We start from the raw sequence: 21,982 nt of genomic DNA on the forward strand, positions 1-21,982 counted from the left end.
AAAAAAAAATACAAGTCACATTGTCTCGAGCCTTTGACACAATGTGCAAGGCATCTGTGTCGGAAATGTGTAATATGTGTAATTCAGTTCTTGCAAAAAGTGGAGTTAAAACCTTATCATATATATAAAAGGACACACATATGGGTAATATCAGGTGGGATAGCTTCACATAATTTCTGAGATCTCGATTTCATTTTCCTACAGCAGTAGAGTTCCAGAGGAACAACCTACTGCTCTGCGTATGGTTCAGCTCCGCACAGCAGACCATCTGGATAAAAGAGAGAGCAAATCGACAACCACGGCTCACTTAACAGTTGCAAACCATTAGCAAGCTGATCAAATATACTTGGCCCAAAAAGCAGAATTTTTCACGAGATGGGTACAAGAGATCAACTGCTAGGGTGTTTGTAACAGTGACACCGCTTAACAGAGGAACTGCTAGGTTGTAACAGTTACACTGTACAACGAATCAACTGCTAGGCTGTAACAGTGACACCGTTTAACCAATCAACTGCTACGACTGTACCAGTGACACCATACAACAGATAAACTGATATACTGTGACTCGAACATGTAGCCCCTCCCCCCTCCCCACCAAACTGCAACTTTATGAACTGATCAAGAAGACGGACAATAGCCCAGGATAAAAGAGTGTTTCAATATACAACATGCTTGACATATTCTCTTCACAGCACTTTCTCCTCAAGACTCCCGGAAAAAATGGCAAACAATTGCTAAGTTGAGTACCCACCCTCATCACTCTGCAGTCTCAGTTATCACAAATTGAGTGGCATGGTATCTTCCACTAAACTCAATGTTGTGGAAGTACTGTGCGTAAAATACGTCACCCAACACTCTATGGCAGACCTTGACAATTACAAAAATGTCCAAGCCAATCCACAAACCTTCACAAGTAATGCAGCAATAAACTGACATCTGTACAACTGACTCATACTTTACTATCTAATGATCACAGTGGAGATGACATAGTCTGACATATATATGGAAACCTCAGGGGGAAAACAGCATAAGTTGGAAAAATATTGCCGCCAAACTGTTCATAAATATACTAGTTCAGAAAGCCAAATTTTTCAGAAGAGAGGAAAAAAACCATTTCATTCTTTTAAGAATTATATGATAGGGCCTACATTATGTATCTTTTTCTGTTTTTTTTTTTTTCACCATTTACAATTTGAATTTCAGCATAATATTTCCTGAGTACATGCAACCCACACCATAGACTGAGAAATTGCAATTTTAAGAAATTTTTCAAAATTTTGAGATTAGAAAATCTGAACAGCTGGATGACAATACTAAGATCAACTGCCTTTCTCTCATATGTTCAAATGGACTTCTGCTGTTCTTTCCAAGTACAATAATTTAATATATATACATGTCACGAGTATGTGGCTACAGCTGTTGCTGATGAACATCATATCAAAGAACAGATCAAATTTCAAATCAAAGGCAAACATTTTTAATCATGACTTATGCCATTTTTCTCCTGAGATTCTTCTTTTCATATTTATATATATATGCCTCTGGTGGTACAGCAAAACCTGTTGGAAGAAGTAAACACGAAAATTGAGATCAGCTGGTTTAAGGTCTTTCCACGAGAGCAAAACATCACATCCCAATGATGCATACGAAAACCATCAAATTTTTTTCTCTTACAATCATTTAAACAAGTAAACCCAGAATCAGTAGATTACAAATCAGTCAAAATGTCGCTGACATCACATAAATGACTTCAGGACTTCAGTCTGAGCTAGAGTTTTGCAGTCTGACAACCAATAACCCGAATTAATCCTCTAGTTTAACCTGACCAACAACCTCATTTGGTACTTTACCAATTTTATCGCTCTAGAAACTACCTAGACTGTCAATTATTCCAATGTACAAGAGAAAGAAAACAAAAACAGACAGAATTTTGAAAAATATCTTAAAGCAGAAAAAGAACTGCCCACCCAAAAGCGATTAATTTGCATTTATTCTAAACTTGACTTTTGCTTTTCGGTGATTCTACTTCGCCTTCTTGTCGAGATATTCAACTGGCCTGTAAGAGACAGACTGCTGTGAGCTATTAATCCAACCACAGGGTAAAAAGTTGAAAATCTGTTTAACTGAAAAGCAAAAAACAATTCTAAACAGAACAGTGGACTTTCATTTCTCAGAGCACACTATTGACAAAATGAGATGTAAAATCTGCCAAGAAACTAGACCCCCTGGAGTTTTTAAGTAATTAATAAAATTTCAAAATATATAATTACATTTAAACCCTTTCATCATTACATATTATACATAAATCCGATAACAATTATGATTAGTATGTTAAGTCTTTACCCGTTCAGATAGTGATATGTCAAACTAGATAAGAAAACATCTCGATAAAACTATAGGCAACAATTATTAGTTTTGTACCATTTGATAAAAGGGTAAACCAACATACAGTCCAACCACCTGCTGTAACGGCCACCTAGCAAAGACAATCATTTCCCACCCAGTGTCTTGATCTTGTGTTATAATGACACGGTCTATGACGTCTATCTGTCTAAGACAACCACTTCTCTCCTCGCAATAGGTGACCGTCTGATACAATTTCGACTGTATTTGGCTACAAGGGCAGCAAGATTGTCTTCCTTTGATCCCAGAGACTCAGATTTTGGACAACATAAGGCAACAAGATGAAAGCATGCAGTCTTCAGACTTCCTGAATATCAATTTGAGATTTTACACCAAACTGTATACAGTCTAAACTAGGTATGTGCCTAGGGTCAATCCCGTTAATATAGATGCCCATGAGGTTGTATCCATATTGCAAAGCTCTGTATCATTTGATCCTGCACACACACACAAACACATTTTTTTAAAACAAAACAAACATGTGAAAGTCAGTGTGGTTCTTGCGTGCACGTCTCGAGATGTTCTGACTTGACGATGTTTCATTTCAGAGAAAAACCAAAAAAGTAAGACGCCGGGATTGCTCTAGGCTTTACGCAGAAGTTTCATAAGCAAACCAACAGAGTGAAAGTCCTATCTACCGTGTTAATCCAACACGCAGCTGTCATCAATGCTCCACCAGATGGAGAGAACTCGCAGTACAACTAGAGCCTCCCAGCACTTCGTTGATATCCCAGGCGTTTAGTACTTTTTGCGGCAGCTCACGAGGTCTGTCGACAACAACGACATTCGCAGCCGCATAGAGTGGAACTCCACTGATGATGTCATCCCCTGCCGAGGGCTCATTCGAGGCAGCGGGGCGGAGGGCACTGACAACACTACAGGAGACCACACTGCTGGATGCGCTAGATATATCCACCGTCACATCCACCGAGTTGTTGGAATCTGATGAGAACAAGGAGGAGGAAGCCGTAGGGACGCCGCCAGATTTCCTTTCGTTGTCATCGTCGTCGAGACCCGACTCCCAGCACGAATCGTTGTGTCCTGCCGCGTCACACGCCTGACACACGACGCACCCGCCCGTCGTCGAACCTTCAGGAGCCGACCTCATCTGTCTGTCGGCCCAGGCAGGGTCTGCACCGCCACAGCAGCATTCCAGCTCCCGCACGACCCGCGGCTCCCCACTGGAGGAATGAAACAGCAGGGGCTGGTCGCTGCTCACGCTGCAGCTCCGCGACGACGAGGCGGAAGACGACCGCGGCAACTCACACGGGCCCCCGAACACGTCGTCTGACTCTAGACCGACGCTCACTACACACTCTGGTGTCCGTGAATTCCTTAGAGAAACATTCTCCACATCTGCTATACTACAAGTACTCAACACCCGCGGGTCACATGTGCAGTTTGATTCCACAATTCCCGAAGTTTCAATATGGCCGGGCGTCAAGTCTGACCTGGTTGGAGGGACATCTTGCTCATCGTTGGCCCTTCCTCTCTCCTGAAGGTCAATGACTCGGGTCGGTTTACCCGGCCTCATGATGATCAGCTTACTGGGAGCTGGGAACACAAACAGAGAAGAGGTAAGAAGATTTCCACAGTGACCTTTTTATTTTTTTATTTTCTTTAAAGTAGATGTTTTATGCCCCCATCGACACAATTTAACTCTTTTTTATCCTAGCCGTACCCCCTCGGACTCTGTACCAGTCCTGGGGCCGCCACGCCGTATGAGTCAGAAGTCAGTGCTTATAGTTCAAAGTGCTATATTTCTTACATTTACTCTAAAGTTTTAAGGAAATTTGGCAGTTATGTTAGAAATTGAAAGTAGTTTTTGTAAATGCATGTTGTTAGGAAATACACCACTAGCACAATGTAGATTTTGAGGTACATTCCACCCTCGAACTTGACCCTGATTGTCGCGCCCATGACGTCCCATTGGATTTTATAGATCTAGATCTAGCCCTACCCATCGAGCACGAATTCCAGTACTGACCCCTTCACCATGATCTGAATCGCTATTAGATGAGTCTAAGTCCTGTTTCTTATTATCAACAACGGAATTTACGGCACTTATTTCAGAATCACTTTCATCAAATTAGTATCATTCCCCCTCACAACCCAGCGCCACTTCAAAAAGTACTTCGTCGGTTGTGAATGTGCGTTTTCGAGACATCTTTCAAGCTTCTACACCAATCAAAAACAAAGAAACCACTGTTCATTGGAAAATTTAAATATTCAGAGCTATTTTGAGTCATTTTGACTTACTAAGACCATGAGATCAGACATCAAATTCTCTATCAGCTCTATCAAAATTGTAAGATTACTCTCCGCCATTATCACAAAAATCTCCACTTCTATTCAAGATAGATATGTATCTTTTTCATCAAAAGTAAGACAATAAATAAACACACTTTAAAAATTAAAGATGATACTAATAACACCAGATGCCCAAAGGTTGATGAGCATCCAATCCCAGTGTGTCGTGACACACACGATCATTCTTTCCGGCACATACCCGACATGATAGCCTCCCCGTACCAGGAAGATGGCGTGAGCGTAGCCAGCGGGGGTAGGGGAGGCGAGTCATCCATAGCCGCCTCGGCATCGGCCTCGGAAGTGATCTGGCTGTGCACTTCCTTTTTCCGCCGCTGCTTGTTCCAAGGGCAGAAGAGGCTTATGGAGACTTGCTGCTTGCACAGCGGGCATCGGTTGGACATCTTGATCAACCAGCGGTCCACACAGTAGCTGTGGTAACCTGAGACGGGGTTTGACAATGAAAATGACAATCATTATTCATCTCGCAGGGAGAAATTTGTCTTGGTCCTGTACAATGGCAGTAGAAGTTACAAAGATAAAGTGCACTCACGCATACGCACAACAAGACAGGACATTAGTAAATACATGTCTCACATGATGAAACACCTCTCTCTCTCTCTCTCTCCCTCCCTCCCTCCCCCCTCTCTCTCCCTCCCTCCCCCCCCCCTCCCTCCCTCCCCCTCTCTCTCCCTCCCTCCCCCTCTCTCTCCCTCCCTCCCTCCCTCCCTCTCTCTCTCTCTCTCTCTCTCTCTCTCTCTCTCTCTCTCTCTCTCTCTCTCTCTCTCTCTCTCTCTCTCTCCCTCTCTCTCTCTCTCTCCCTCTCCCTCTCCCACTCTCTGTCTGTTTCATTTGTAGCTGTGTGTTCAGTAATCTCACTGCAGTTGGTACGAATGTATTTCTATATCTGTATATTCTTGCTCTTTTGGAAATGTATCGTTTACTGCGGGTCGATAATTGAAATTCCAATGTCAGTGGGTGGCTATGGTCACTTAGCATGGATAGGATGGAGAAAGGTTTAAGAATGGAGAGAGGGGATTGAGGATGGAGAGAGGGGTTTGAGGACAGAGAGGGGTTTGAGGACAGAGAGGGGTTTGAGGATGGAGAGAGAGGTTTGAGGATGGAGAGAGGGGTTTGAGGATGGAGAGAGAGGTTTGAGGATGGAGAGAGGGGTTTGAGGATGGAGAGAGGATGGAGAGAGACTTTTGAGGATTTTGAGAGGGGTTTGAGGACGGAGAGAGAGGTTTTAGTTAGTTTTAGTAGAGGTTTTACGGCACTCGCAACTGCATAAGGTCATATGAGCGCCAGAAGATTAGAGGTGTTACAAAAGAGTAACAAACATAAAAAAGAAGAAGGGGAGATAAGGACGATAGATGCTTGATAGGAAAAAAGGAGCAAACCACACCAGAGCACCCGCCAACCACCCACTGAGAGAGGTTTGAGGACAGAGAGAGGGGTTTGAGGATGGAGAGAGAGAGAGAGACAGAGAGACAGAGAGAGAAAGAGAGAGAGAGAGAGAGAGAGAGAGAGAGAGAGAGAGAGAGAGAGAGAGAGAGAGAGAGAGAGAGAGAGAGAGAGAGAGAGAGAGAGAGACACATCGCATACAGTAAAAGTAACTGTAGATGTTTTATGCCCCTCCCACACACACACACACATGAACTTATGTATAACACTTGACCCCAAAATCCCATCCCATTGGGAACAGAATAAATTAAACAGTTATTTAAAAATCTCAGAGAACATTTCATCCTGGCTAGAAAGTTGTTTGAGAATAAAAGGTTTCCATCGTATCTTAGGTACTTTTGAGATATTGGATGTCAAAGTTTGTGAATTTCAGACTCAAAAACAAATAAAACCTTTTTTATATGTACTTTTCTTTGAGTAAAATAACCATTTCAGAAAGAAATGCAGATCACACTAATTTGTGCCTTACAGACAGAATCCCTGAATGAACCGTAACTTTGACACATTCACAAAATGCAAAGAGGACCTTTTAGTCTCATAAGATGAAAAGGAGCTGCTGCACAAAACTATGAAAGGATGAAACAACAGACAGTTGAGTGATTTTTACAATATTTTTTTTTAATAAAAATTAATACGTGCACAGCACAAAACTGCACAGCACTGATACTCACAGTGATTACAAGGGAGTTGTCGAATAAAACGACCTTCATGAAACTCCTCATGACATATGGGGCACTTGTCTTGACAGTCGTCTGAAATAGAGATGTTGGTATGGCTATTTACAGTGTTTCCAAATAGCAAAATCCCAAAATGGAGGAAAAATTGGCGCAAAAGGCCCCCAGTGGGTCCATGGCAAAGCAGAAGAAAATTTGCAATTTTGAAGGGCTAAAATTTGGCCTTTCTGAGCCTAAAACTTAAACAAGAATGAGATTCAAACACCAAGTAAAGTCACTATTTAACTTTAACTAGGCCTAAATTGATAAAAAGAAAAGTACACTCCGTAAGTAAAGGCTCCTCCGAGGACAACACCAGAATGTGCATGCTTCATCACTACATAAATAGCAACAAATGATAATGGGGAAAAATTTTTGGTCTGTCGGGAGGGAAAAAAAAAAAAAAAACCTTCCGGGACCGCGATTCGATTCCACTCTCATAAAACAATAATTGTATGACTACAAACGCAGACACGCTGTCCATTCGACCATCAGAACTTCAGAACTTCCAACAGTGAAAGGTAGATTAAGCTTGATCTTTACAGCATGGTTTTACGAAAGGCAATGCAACATAGATCTAGACGTAGTTTTTTTTTTTACAACGCAGAAATGATAAAGTTGGAAACATGGGAGGGGGGAACCATCAATGAGGCGGCGGGCATCGGATTGGCAGATGAGGTCTGGAGGAAACTAAAAAAAGGCGGAAATCCACCATTTGGCGGCAAATTGGAAGCGCACTGTGTTTAAACCATAGAGAAACTTTCATCATATCCTTGTGAAACAACAAAGGAGTAATTTTTTTTCCACAATAAAAAAAAAACAGAACTGTGGCATTGTAGAAAAAGAGATGTCAAAATGCTTCTGTGCTGAGCGACATATTGTCGGCCTGAGCTTTATATATACTCAGCATAAGAAATATTTTGTCGAAATTAAAACTATCATTGTTTTAAAACATTTAGAAAAGATACATAATGAAGGTAACTTCTTGAAAGATTTGAAACAGTTTTCGGTCTCTCCTGAAAAATTTGGCTTTCTGGGATTATGACATTTGGTCAGCTTACAAAAATGTGATATCTTTATGTCTGAAATTCGACACAGGTGTTCAGTCGCTCGATAAAGAGCACACTTTCCTTCATCCGTGCAAGACAAAAGACTTCAATTCCTTATCAGACAAATGGAGCTTACAGGTAATATTTATAACTTAAATCTGAAAAAAAGATGGATACAGACTTTTTTTTTAAATCAATCAATCTATTCAAAAAAAAACTCATTTTTTACTTACCAGCTATGCCACGAGGATTTTGTGAAAATAGGAGAATTTACCAAGCAGCATTGGCAAACAAAGAGGCAGGTAACAAACACAACAACTAAATTAAATGGGGTTCAACAGAAAACAAATGTCGAAAACAATAACTGTTCATGAAAAAAAAAATGGAGTAACTGCATCCCTATTTCCTTTTTACCTCCATCTGTCCTCTGGAATCTCTTCATGGGCAACCTCTTGACCTCCCATCTTGTCAAAGACCGACCACAGCATCCCCATTTCTGCAGAAAAATGAGCATATCCAAAATCAACGCATCATACAAAAAATGTAATGCAAACGCTGTTGCTTTAAAATGCAAGCAACAAAAATTCTTACCTAAAAAGATAGCTTCAACAAAATGAGTTCAATCCTGAAAAATAGAAACATCTCAGTGACTACTAAAATAAGGCTTCTAAAACGCTATGTGTAGTCAACCCCTCTGTACAATTGTCAATGCTGAACTATAACAAAAGTAGAATAGAAGCAACAGAAATGTGGTTTATGGGACACTTGTGAATTACAAGGAAAGAAAATAATTCAAAAGAGGAGGTAATGAAAAAAGTCCATATTACAGTCTTCCCATTAATAAGAACAACTAGGAAGTGACAAATGCAGTTCCTAAAACACTTGACTCTACCAAAAAAAAAACCATTGAAAATTTTGCTGTAACTGGAGAAACAGTGGACAAAAGAAGTTGGGGTTGACCCAATGAAACTTAAGATGAAAACCTGAACAAATGGGGAAACACCGGGATAATACATGAGTTTGTAGAGCATCCTAGCAGTGAAATGAATGGAGAACCATGAACGCCAGAGCCAGTTTCAGATCTATATTTCACTTTTAGTTGGAGTTTAACGGCACTAGCGACACAATAAGGTCATACAAGTAGCGAAGATTAGAGCTTTTACAAGAGAGTACAAACATAAAAAGGAGGAGAGATAGGGACGACAGATATTTGATGGGAAAGAAAGAGCAAACCACCCCAGGGCACCTGCCAGACTTCCACGGTTTCAGATCTGGCACTTTAAGATGACAATGATGATGAACAATGACGATGTAGCAATGTCAGAGGATTTCTCAAACTTAAAAGAAGAGCACGGTTTTTTTGTTGCTCTTCAACACAAGCATTTCAGTTTTTGGATTCAGACCATCAGAACTAAAGAGGTGTACCTTTTGAATTCAGTCAGGAGAAATAAAGTGTAATAATAATAGCAATGTCGATCATTTTCATAGCTCCTAATTCCATGTACACACATCTCTAGTGTACACACATCTCTAGACACTTTACACTGACAGGTTATAAACTATTTTAACTGCAAATTCATTGTCTGTCAGTGTAACTAGCACCATATTAGAACACTAAGCTGCATCATCACAAACCTAGGTAGGTCCCCCCCCCCCCCCCCCATACAAAGCACTCGAGTTGACTTCTCAATGAGTTTAAGTTTTTGTTTAAATGAGAGTATCACAGCACTTGCAACACATTAAGGTCATATAAGTGCCGAAGATTAGAGTTGCTACATGAGTATAACAAACATAAAAAAGAAGGAGGAGAGGTAAGGTCGACAGATATTTGATAAGAAAGAAGGAGCAAACCACACCAGAGCACACGCCAATCACCCGCCTTTTACACAAGGGCACACGCCATGATCACCCCCCTTTTACACCAGAGCACACATAGACCTGCATGTGAGCCTCAACCAGATTGTCTGAAAATTTTGCACCTCCCCCCCGCCATGAGCTTTCGTGGGTGTCATAAAAGGAATAACTTCCGAGTAACAAGCGACCACCCCAACAAACAATAAAGAAGAGACCTAACCCTAACCCAACCCCTACCCCAAAAAAGAACCTGCAATGGCCCTCATGTAAAAAGGCCAGCACAAGTCAAAAATGAAAAAAAAAACAAAAAAAAACCACTCCAAAAAAACCAAGAAGGAGCACAATATGGCCTACATTGCTATAATATGGTTCGATACAATAATACAATAGAATTGGAACTATGAATCATCCACATAGATCTAGTAATCTGAATAAATCTAGATTCTAGATCTAGATCTATCTAGTAGAACAAGAGAGTAGGAATAGGCCTTGATCGAGAAATCGATTCCGAACAGAGGGACTCAGCTGAGTCTAGATTCTAAATAAATAATTCACGCACCTGATGAAATGCTTTTTACCAACATTAATATTACAGCACAACCTATGATAGGCTTTGACACAATAGAACTGGAATATGAATCCTCCATTGAGGTCTATAATGATCTATAAATCTAGATCTAGTAGAACAAGTGAGTCGGACTTGAATGAATCCACATGATCTGAACAATCAGTCAACAAACGAAATTCAAAATGGCCGCTCGAGCACGAAACTGAAAGTAGATAATTAAGGTCGTCGTCCTTTTTCGTATTCGTATTTCTACTCAGGTTCCGACAATTATGTCGGAAACGCCGACGTCGGCAGTTGGCACGAAAATGAAAGTGCCGACAAAGTCGACGGGAGAAAAAGGGGGTGCTGGCAGACGGCCAGGCCTTGCACTTCGCACATTGACTAATACAGGTGGGCCTAGCTATAGCATCGGCCGGCTCGCGGGTCGGGTCACGATTGTCGGATTTCAGACGATTGTCGGCAAACATGCAGGTCTACACACACCAATCACCCGCCTTTTACACGAGAGCACACATCAATCACCCCGCCTTTTCAGCGAAAAAACAAACGAACCAACAAACAAACAGGCTCATTCCTTCCCACCCCCCACCCCCCCATCCCACCCAAAAACTGACCACAGAGAGAGCGATGAGACTGCTGACCACCACACAGACCCAGATGTAGATGCAGATGTGGAAGTAATGCTCCCCAAATGAATCCACCTCCTCCTGGTCACCCTTCTTGCCATGACCGTGACCTTCCTGCCCTGCCCCCGTGTTGGAGGTCGTTGGGTGCATGTTGCTGGTCGTCTGACCCAGAATGGACAACAGAGGTGACCTGAAAAGGAAATCACACAGGCAATAAATATCACTTGACATAAATCTTCCATCTTCTTGTTTTATAATTTATTATCATTGTATTCAATTCTGAGTAATTTGGTGTCGTTTTGTAGACGACAATTGTCGAGAAGTGAAATTTACAGCTTCAAGGGCAATAACCGAGAACTTGTAGAATGCACAAGAACAGCCCTCATTTGTTCATTTTCACGCAGAATTGAATGAACTTTCTCATGAAATGAATGTAAGCTCTAAATTGTCAAACACTTTTTTATCCTTCTTTGTGATTGCTGGGGAAGTCCTGATTCCTGTTTCTGCATCTTTTTCCAGTAACAAGAAAAATAGGTGACACCTTAAGATGGCCGGACAAATATGAAATCTATTGGCTACATCCGAAAGAAAATCCAATTTCCTTACCATTGGTAATAAATATGTCTATCTGGAACAAATAGATTATTGCAGGAGGCTTAAGGGTATGGAGGACACATGAGACACAAATGAAAAAGCCGAAATACGCCAATTTGCTGGGAGTTAACCTGTCTGCTTGAATTTCCATCACACAGACGTATGTCACAAATTTCCTCACAGATATTGATAAAGTCATCTTTTGTATTTCTTCTTATGTTTATCTAACACTAAACCGGCACATGAATATATAAAGCTGATCCTAAAGAAAAGGCATAAATTGATTTGAATACAGATCGATAGCAATGGTAGAGACATAAATCATTCCTTTTTTTATTAGATAAATAAATGTAGGTGTTTAAGGGATGATGACGATCAGTGCACATAAATGTTATTCGAACTGACATTTGACTTACCTTGACATATTCTGGTAGAAAGTGGACAACAAAACACCACTGGTATAGTTCACAAAGTATGATGGAATGGACACAGTTACTGAAGCACCTGGAAGGTAAAAAAAAAACATTTTAATTACAATCTATTATAATGAGGGAAGATAAAATGATAATTTGTTGTACTGTAGGAAATAAAAGCTGATAACAATACAACCCATCACACCAGATACATCTCTCAAACCATACAACCGGTGCCTGTGGTGTTGTGGTTAGACACTTCATTTTCGCACATAAGAGACATCTCATTTTTAAAAATGAAATATTGTACCCCTCTCAGCTCAGGCTGGCGCTAACAGGCAGGGTCCTAAGCTCACCTCTTAAATTATCTAAATTGTGTCCATGGAGGCGTTAAAAACTCCTACATTTTTTTAAAAAAATCATTTCAAACCACATACAAGAATTCCTAACAGATTTTTTGTAAGTTACAAGAAATTGAGAAGTATTTACTCAGCAATAACGCAAAAATATTGCTGCTATGACCCCCCCCCCCTAAACACCTGGTTAAAAACAAATAGGATAGAAAAAGGGACTTCAAAATAAAAATAAAATCACATGAGAATAGCTAGCAAAAATTTTACCTTAAAAAATCTTTGAAGTAAAGAATCCAGTCAACTATAATAGAAAAAGGTGGGAAGCTTAAGCTTACCCTTTACTTAACCCCTTCCACTTCTAATTGGAGAGCAGAAATCACACAGGTCAGCAAATCATAAGTTTATGAGGCTTCAAGAATTAGAAATGCTGAGGAACAAGAGTAAAGACTGCAAGCTGTACACTTCCTCAACGGAAATGCAATTTCTAAATGCTCAAAATATGACAAACTCTTCTCAGTCAGAATTCATTTCACAGGCAATAGCAGAGACCACAAACCTTAATACTTCTTCTTTCTATTTCGCTCAAGAAATATCCTCCTCTGCAGAAGCATTGGTCATTGTTAGACAAGGTCATATGAGCGCGCGGGACACACCTAATATTTTCAGTTGGTAGGAAATTTTGAATTTTGCCCGGGTGGCGGCCGAAGCTTCGGATTCAATAATAAATGTGAGGCAGCGTGGTGAAATCAGGCGCTCGTCAAAATTGTAACAAAATCGGAGTCGCCCTTGTCCGAGAAGGCTACTTCTTCTTTCTAGTAGACAGTGACGGACAAACTTTTTTATTATAACCCTTCAGTTGGGGGGGGGGGGGTGTGTGCCTCCAGTGGTTCAGTGGTTAGGGACTTCGGATTCAATAATAAATGTGAGGCAGCATGGTGAAATCAGGCGCTCGTCAAAATTGTAACAAAATCGGAGAAACGGGCGTTTTTCCGCAAGTTGGGAAATTTTAATCAAATTTTTATTTCTTGACTTAACCTCTTGTAAGTCCATATAAAAACACATTTGCATGTCAATTTTATTGGAAAAACATTGATTAGAGGCGCATAATAGGTCATTTTTCAGTTTTCAAGTGCTCATTTGCTATAGAAGTTTCCAAACTTTGGGGGACATTTTCTCATTAATTTCACCACTGAAACTAGGCGACCTCACTTCCCTCAAATGCAGATATCTTGGGTTCTGATGAAGATAAATATATATTTATTTCATAGGAAGCAAGGGCAAATGAATCAGCTTTGAGACGATCCAATAACTCCAAATGTCCAAAAATCGAAGAGTGCCTGATTCCACCGCGTCGTGAAACAAATGTCAAATGTTTAAGTAGGTAACCACTGGGGTATGTCCTTAAGCAAGACAAGATAACCCCAGCTAAAAACATAAGGCGCTGCACACTGGTAACCAGCAATAGCATGTTTGTTGTACACCTATATCTGTATGTTTCAGTGTGTACAATCGAACCAGCTCTAACGGTCACCTGTATAAGACAAACACCTATACAAACGGCCACTTTCCATTTCTTCTCTCTGGTTTATCTTTACATTATAAAGCCGCTGAGTAACACCATCACCTGCCTAATACAGGGTGTCCAGCAATATTTCCAGAAAAAATTTACTTCCTGGAAAAAAAATTTACTACCCAGCAAATCAAGCCCCACACCAGCTCGAAAAAGGGAGTTAATTTGCGCCATCAATAACATATACATTATTATTACATAACATATGGAACGAAAAGAACACACAACAAAGTGCAATCGACAAAATGGAGGAAAGACAGACGATCGCAAGCTTGCTTGCAGCTAGATTTAGTTTTAGTAAGGTTTTTACGGCACTCACAACTGCATAGGTGATATGAGCGACAAGCGGTGGATGTCAACAGAGAAGTCCAAACAGGGAATCAAGCTTCGACTATCAAGATACCCCGGAAATAGTAGTTCACAAGCGTGACAAACATACAAAAGAAGTAGAGGAAAATGACGATAGTAAAGAAGAGGACAGAAAAGGCAGCAGTTCCCCCTACGCTGGTCCAGCACAGTATGAGCATGACATTGATAAATCAGCCCATTTACAATTCTACTGTGCATAAGAACATGTTAATATCCTCCCTTTGGGAATGGCCTAAAGACGTTTCAGTCAGTAGCACTGCCCTGGTGGAGGTGGGAGGGGGAGGGGGGGTAGATTTATACCTAATGTGTACACACAGGGTGACTGCCAAACCGGCTTCTCCATTTTCCAGGGCCATGTTACACAACAACAACGCGCACACACACACAGACACACACACACACGTAATGACTCGAGTAAACCTATTCAGTGTGAGAGGTGTAAGAACTGTGAGAGGGCAAGAGGCAGTGACACTGAAAATCTGCCAGTCTTGAACAGAAAGCTACAATATTGTTCTAATTTACTATCACCCAACAAATGAAACGCGAACACTTTACTTCAATAACACGGCTCACAAGGTAGGAAGGATTCAGATTCCACACAAGGCCTGCACCAACGCGCGCTTTGCAGAGGGCTCTAAATCTAATCAAAATTCTTAAATTTGCTTACAGTTTTTGTCCTCTAGTGTTGCCTTCATCTGCCCCCCCCCCCCCCCCTCCCCCGAGTGTCTCTTTTAAAAAAATCAATAATCCCTCCCCTACTCCGTAGTCCTATACTTCGCAACGCTCGACTTTTTAATGAACTTTGGCGACCCCAACAAACGCCGGTGCTCACCGATGCCGTACCTTGTTGTGCCTCGCGCAAAGGTTCACTGACCTGTCACGCTGGTGAACCCGACAATCTAAAAATCGGACAAAGCTTGTATTTTCTTTTCACTCCCCCCCCCCCCCCACCCCCACAAGTGACAGCACGGTGAAGAGTCCGAGTAATTATTAATTTTATTTGCACGGCGACAAAGCGGGTATACTGTACAACCTGCATATATTACAAATGTTGCGTTATCAGTTTATCTACGCCAAATTTCAGGGTGGTAACGAAAGCGAAAGTAGATCTTGATTTCCCGATCGAGCCTCGGTGTTATATACACTTCCACCTGCCGCCATAGCCGGCTTTTTGCGCACTCGGACGGGGAGAAGGTGAACGAATAATTATATCACAATCGCGACCGGCAAAAACGGAGTCATGTACCATGGCTAGGGCTCACTGAAAAGTCTTGCTGGCTTCATCACTCAGTATGCAGGCTAATTTACGACCGTTTACCAAATTTTTACTACCTTCAAGGCAAATTTACTACCATTTACGACCTTTACGGCCAGGGCGTCGAATTTACGACTTTTTTACGACTTTACGGCTTTGCTGGACGCCCTGCTGGTACAGGTTACCCACCTAATCCTGGAAATGTTTTTCAAGACCCCACTTCAAGGGAAAAATCAGGCTGCTGCGCGTCAAGAATGATCCCCCAAAAAGCCCATCTATCAATGATTAAAAAGTCAAAATGTCTTTAAATGAATGCAAATGTACATTTTGTACAGTCTTCAAACAATAGATGATTATTACGCTGGGTGACTGTCAACCCAGCTTCTCAATTTTCCAAGGGAGGGGCCTCATCCATTTTACAGGGGCATGTTACATAACAATGACAGCACGTGCTCAATTTATATCTAATATATGTATATGTTTGTGAATACACATACACACACATACACACACACCCACACATGTAGGTACACTATATCCAGTCAACAACATGTCAGCGCGGCACGGGGATCTTGTTTGACTTTAGTATTTCAGTCTGTTCTTACTTATTTATATTTTCCCCTCATCACATTAGCCTACATAAACTATAGGCCCTATTAAAAAATGAATCCTGTTGTGAGCCTGAGAAAAGACCTAGGACTAGAATATCGACTGTCAATAACCAGTCTGGGTGTTGTGATTCATATAATAAACGTGAAGACGAAAACTATTGCCCAAACTCAAAGTAGAGTAATATTAGTAATAACTTGAATGGCTCAAGTAGACCTATTCAGTGTGAGAGGTGTAAGAACAGAAAGCTAAAATATAGTTATAAATTACAATCACCCCATCCAATGAAACGCGAACACTTTAGTTCGATAACAAGGCATGACGGATCCCGATTCCACACAAGGCCTGCACCAACGCGCGCTTTGCAGAGAGCTCTTATAGTAAGCTAGTTCTCAAACTTCTAAATACTAAAAATTTGCTTCCAAGCCAAGTTTTTGACCTCTCACGTTGCGTTCAGCTTCCCTGAGTGTATCTTATTTTTAAAAAGCAACCCCCCCCCCCCCCCCATTCCGGAGTCCTGTACTTCCCAGCGCTCAGACCGCCAGTACACACACTCACAGGTTTATTGACCGGTCACAATGGCGAACGTGACAAGACGCTTGTATAACTTTCTTTTCTTTTCTTTTTTCGCAAGTGACAGCAGAGGACAAATTTTTAATATTGATTTACTTTCAAGGCAACACAGCGATCGTAATGCACAACCTGCATGTTACAAATGTTGCATTATCTATCAGACTATTATAGGAAAATTTCTGGGTGGTAACGAAAGCGAAAGTAGATCTTGATTCTTCCCGATCGAGCCTCAGTGTCACATATACACTTCCGCCACAGCGGTTCAATTACGTTTCTTCTTCATGATTCATCAACCATACTGTCTAGATAGCTACACCACTAATATCACACAGGCTCTATCCTTTCCCGACTTACAGACCCATCACAAAATTCCCGACTTTTTCCCGACCTCTCGACCGACCCATCTCAAAATTCCCGACTTTTTCCCGATCTCCCGACCTGGTGGGGACCCTGCTAATACGTCCACTTTTCTCCTCCACAAAGGATGTGGATGGCCGTCTTAAACATTTTCAACCATATATGTATTTAAGTGTGTATAAAATGTTACGCCAGTATAAACCAAATTTCACCATTGCCATCAATAAAGTGGAATTTATCTATTTATTTACAGAAGTTTCAAAAAGAACTTCTTCATCACTGTTTGTATTAACTCACTCGAGTTTTCCATCTCAACCAGCTTGTCGTCTCCTCGGAGACCATAGACGATGGCAGCTTGGAAGCCAGCTCTTTCAGCATTGAGGACCTGGAACAGACAAACACAAAAAGTAGCAGCAAAAATATAAACATTGAGAAAACTGAAAACAAACATTACCCAACATGCCTTAAGATAAAATCCAAGAAAATAAAAAGAAAGCAAGGAAAGCCGAAACATACCTAGAGCAGAGACTTAAATTCTGACTTAAAGAAGATGGAATACAGCTGAAGAGAGCTAGAGACTATAGAACAAAATAGAGGTAACTGGGGAGCTCTTGGTGACCTTTACTCCGGCATGGGGTGAGAAAGACTGATGATGATGACGACGATGATGATGATGAAAAATAAGCATTCAATACAGCAAAAACATTGTTTTGCTGTTATATGAATAATATAACTAAAAAATATTATAGACAGTACACAGAGAAATATAAAATCATCACTGATGTGGAGTAGCTAACCCAAAAAAAAAATTTTTTTAATGTTTATTTATAATTAATTTGACAAATCAAAAGTAAAGTATCAATTTCACATGCTCATAAACTGATTTGAATTTTGCTCAGACCATATAGAAATAAATCTGAACAAATCACCGACCATCAGGTTGCTGCGTAATGAGAAAGCCAATAAGTTTAATGCTTCTCCAGTAAAAACATTTACTCTGCTAGAGTCAGCTTATCTCATTATACAGGCTAAGATATGTCAACACAGGAGTGTGTTTACATGCCTGCCTATGAGCTTATAAGATAGTGTGAATACAGATCAAGTCTGGATATACGGGGAGTTTGCTTTTTCTCTTAATGTAAATGTTTTTAACGCATCCATCAACACAGTGAAGATCATTAGGAGGCAGACTTCAAACCTTGCCTGTCAAGGCCAATCCCGGGCTGAGAGGGATACAACATCCTAGCAGAAAGACCGAGACACTCAATATAAAAAAAATTATCCCCACCCGAGAATTGAACTTTGGACTCCTTTGCGACTGCATAGCGCCCGACCGCTACACCACTGACACTGGTCATGAGTGAGTGAAAATGCACAAATAACATCGTCCCACCTTTGTTTCAAAAGAGCAGTTCCCTCTGCTGACCACAGCAATCTGTGAGAAATTCGTCTCATTCAGGCCAGGAGCATGACCCACTTGTCCGCAGGCATCATGCGGGAACACCGGGATAGCAAAGCCCTGGAGGGGAAAAACATTTTGGATCAGAATAAAAGATCAATAAAAATACGTCCTGCAGAGAAAGTAATATCAAATTTGGAACCAGCATATCAAAATTAACAAAATGACTCTCAGCTGACTTTTTCTTGCTTGATTTTGAAGACCACAGAAAAGAAAGTATTTTTACCAAGATTGCGTCAGGTATCATTTTCTTATCACAAACACTACGAACAATTATCAGTTTTAATTGAATGAGTAATACCCCCAGGGTGTCCAGCAATATTTCCTGAAAAAATTTACTACCAGAAAAAAAAATTTACTACCCAGCAAATCAAGCCCCACACCAGCTCGAAAAAGGGAGTTAATTTGCGCCATCAATAACATATATATTATTATTACATAACATATGGAACGAAAAGAACACACAACAAAGTCCAGTCAACAAAATGGAGGATAGACAGATGATCGCAAACTTGCTCGCAGCTAGATTTAGTTTTAGTAAGGTTTTTACGGCGCTTGCAACTGCATAGGTGATATGAGCGACAAGGGGTGGATGTCAACAGAGAAGTCCAAACAGGGAATCAAGCTTCGACTATAAAGGCACCCCTGAAATAGTAGTTCACAAGCGTGACAAACATACAAAAGAAGTAGAGGAAATGACGATACTATAGTAAAGAAGAGGACAGAAAAGGCAGCAGTTCCCCCAATGCTGGTCCAGCACAGTATGAGCATGACATCGATAAATCAGCCCATATTTACAATTCTACTGTGCATAAGAACATTTTAATATCCTTCCTTTGGGAATGGTGGTTGGAGGGGGAAGGGGGTAGATTTATACCTAATGTGTACACACAGAGTGACAGCCAAACCGGGTTCTCCATTTTCCAGGGCCATATTACACAACAACAACGTGCACACACACACACACACACACACAAACACACACACATACGTAATGACTCGAGTAAACCTATTCAGTGTGAGAGGTGTAAGAACTGTGAGAGGGCAAGAGGCAGTGACACTGAAAATCTGCCAGTCTTGAACAGAAAGCTACAATATTGTTCTAATTTACTATCACCCAACAAATGAAACGCGAACACTTTACTTCAATAACACGGCTCACAAGGTATGAAGGATTCAGATTCCACACAAGGCCTGCACCAACGCGCGCTTTGCAGAGGGCTCTAAATCTAATCAAAATTCTGAAATTTGCTTACAGTTTTTGTCCTCTGGTGTTGCCTACAGCCACTGTCCCCCTCCCCAGAGTGTATCCAGAGAGGGTTGGTGTATCTCTCCAAAAAAAATCAACAATCCCTACCTCATTCCATAGTCCTATACTTCGCAATGCTCAGACTTTTTAATGAACTTTGGCGACCCCAACAAACACCGGTGCTCACAGATGCCGTACCTTGTAGTGCCTCGCGCGAAGGTTCACTGATCTGTCACGTTGGCGAACACGATAATCTAAAAATCGGACGAAGCTTCACCCCCTCCCCCCACCCCCACACACAAGTGACAGCACGGGGAAGAGTCTGAGTAATTATTAAATTTTATTTGCACGGCGACAAAACGTTTATACCGTATAACCTGCATATTACAAATGTTGCGTTATCAGTTTACCTTCGCCAAATTTCAGGGTGGTAAGGAAAGCGAAAGTAGATTTTGATTTTCCCGATCGAGCCTCGGTGTCACATACACTTCCACCTGCCGCCATAGCCGGCTTTTCACGTGAAACGTACTCTCAGACGGGGAAAAGGTGATCGAATATTATATCACAATCGCGACCGGCAAAAACGGAGTCATGTACCGCGGCTAGGGTTCACTGAAAAGTCTTGCTGGCTTCATCACTCAGTACACAGGCTAATTTACGACCGTTTGCTAAATTTTTACTACCTTCAAGGCAAATTTACTACCATTTACGACCTTTACGACGAGGGAAGCCGCCTACCAGAATCTGTTCGGAGGGGTGTGGCCCAAAGTGAGCAGTCAGGGCATCAAAAGTCTGACTTCTGTTCCAGCCATCTAGCACCTCATGTTCAGAGCAGTTGCAGTCACCAGGGAGGAATACCTGCAAAAGAAAGTTGTTGGGAGTCAGTGCAAGAAAGGTCACATTTTGATAAAAAATAACTTAACCCTCTAGTGCCCTTGGTTCATATTTGAAACCCAAGAAGTGAAAATCATGTCTATGGGTTCAGATTTGCGTTAAAATTTCGTTTCATACGTTTTAAAAAAAGGGGTTAAAAATATCAAATTCAGGCTTGACTGACAAAGAAAAAGAGTACACATAGCAACTAAAGTACCCCAAAAAAAATGTTCTTAAAGAAACAAAGATAAGCATTTTTCTCTGCGACAGTGGGTGGTCATCTTAGGCAGGTTTCACAATACTATGGGGAAATATCAAAGATTCAACAAAGTCAAACAATGATTCACACCAGTAACGATAAGAGGAGCACCTCATATTCACCAGGTCCCAACTGCCACTCTACAACTAAGCTAGAGGCAATTTAAAAATTAATCCTGTTGTAATAGGGTCATTCCATGAAAAATGAAACTGTAGTAACACACACAATGTGTGGGATGATGACCTGCTAAAAAATGTTAAAGTAGCGACAGGGCCATTCTTTTTTTTGTGTGTGTGTGTTTTCGTTTTTTCAACATGTAAAAAATAACTCTCTCACCGCTGAGAGAATCTTAAAGCCAGGCAGAAACCCCGCCTTGAGTGTCCATTACCTCTAACCAATAAGTTTCGACCAGTCTCCTTGATCTGGTGACTACAAGTACAACGACACTTACTGTCTGTATGACTGTTTTCATAGAGGTTCCCCTCGCCAGCAAGGAGGCGCCATCCAAAAGCAGTGGCAGGACCATGCAGTAGCGCAGCAGAGGCAACATGCAGAGACCTGCCCTAAGAGCACATGTGAGCAAACTGTAACACCTGTCCAGGGAGAGAGAGTTTACTTTTAGTAAGAGCTTTTTACGGCACTTGCAACACAAATACAAATAGAGGTCATTTTTAAAAAGGGCAAAGATTAAAGGTGTTTAGTGAGGAACATACAAAAAAAATAAAGAAGAGGTTATCAGGACAAAAATGTTTTTTGCAAGAAAAGGCACAAACGACACCAGAGCAACTGCCAACTACCCATTTGGAAAGAGAACCACAGGTTTTAAAAATGTCAACAACAAAAAGATAAAACGATGGGGTTCACGATTCATGACAATGCTGATAATAAAGACTGAAAACAAAGAGGATGGGAACGAATTTTAATTTAAAACATTCAATTCAGAAACTAAAAAATACAGTGTTTCCAGTCTGCCCTGGAACATCCAGAGAAAATCAGCTTTAGAAATTATTTTGTAAAGTACACCATTTAAGAAAACTTTTGATGATTTATTTCAATGCTATATAT

General features: G+C 41.0%; 1 protein-coding gene across 1 annotated transcript in view; it reads right to left on the reverse strand.

Moving 5' to 3' along the window:
• Positions 1-1,121: 1,121 nt before the first annotated feature.
• LOC101856461 (receptor homology region, transmembrane domain- and RING domain-containing protein 2) overlaps positions 1,122-21,982 on the reverse strand; it is a 24,447-nt gene continuing 3,586 nt past the window's right edge. The window contains exons 2-11 of the mRNA XM_005107495.3: positions 21,369-21,510; positions 20,524-20,643; positions 18,471-18,596; positions 17,375-17,462; positions 11,995-12,082; positions 10,973-11,174; positions 8,351-8,432; positions 6,846-6,926; positions 4,913-5,152; positions 1,122-3,957 (exon numbers count right to left, since the gene is read on the reverse strand). Of these exons, the coding sequence (XP_005107552.1) occupies positions 3,068-3,957; positions 4,913-5,152; positions 6,846-6,926; positions 8,351-8,432; positions 10,973-11,174; positions 11,995-12,082; positions 17,375-17,462; positions 18,471-18,596; positions 20,524-20,643; positions 21,369-21,510 (2,059 nt within the window). The 3' untranslated portion in view covers positions 1,122-3,067. The remainder of the gene's footprint in view (positions 3,958-4,912; positions 5,153-6,845; positions 6,927-8,350; positions 8,433-10,972; positions 11,175-11,994; positions 12,083-17,374; positions 17,463-18,470; positions 18,597-20,523; positions 20,644-21,368; positions 21,511-21,982) is intronic.

This window comes from Aplysia californica, unplaced genomic scaffold, assembly GCF_000002075.1.
Source record: "Aplysia californica isolate F4 #8 unplaced genomic scaffold, AplCal3.0 scaffold00609, whole genome shotgun sequence".
Classification (NCBI taxonomy): domain Eukaryota; kingdom Metazoa; phylum Mollusca; class Gastropoda; order Aplysiida; family Aplysiidae; genus Aplysia; species Aplysia californica.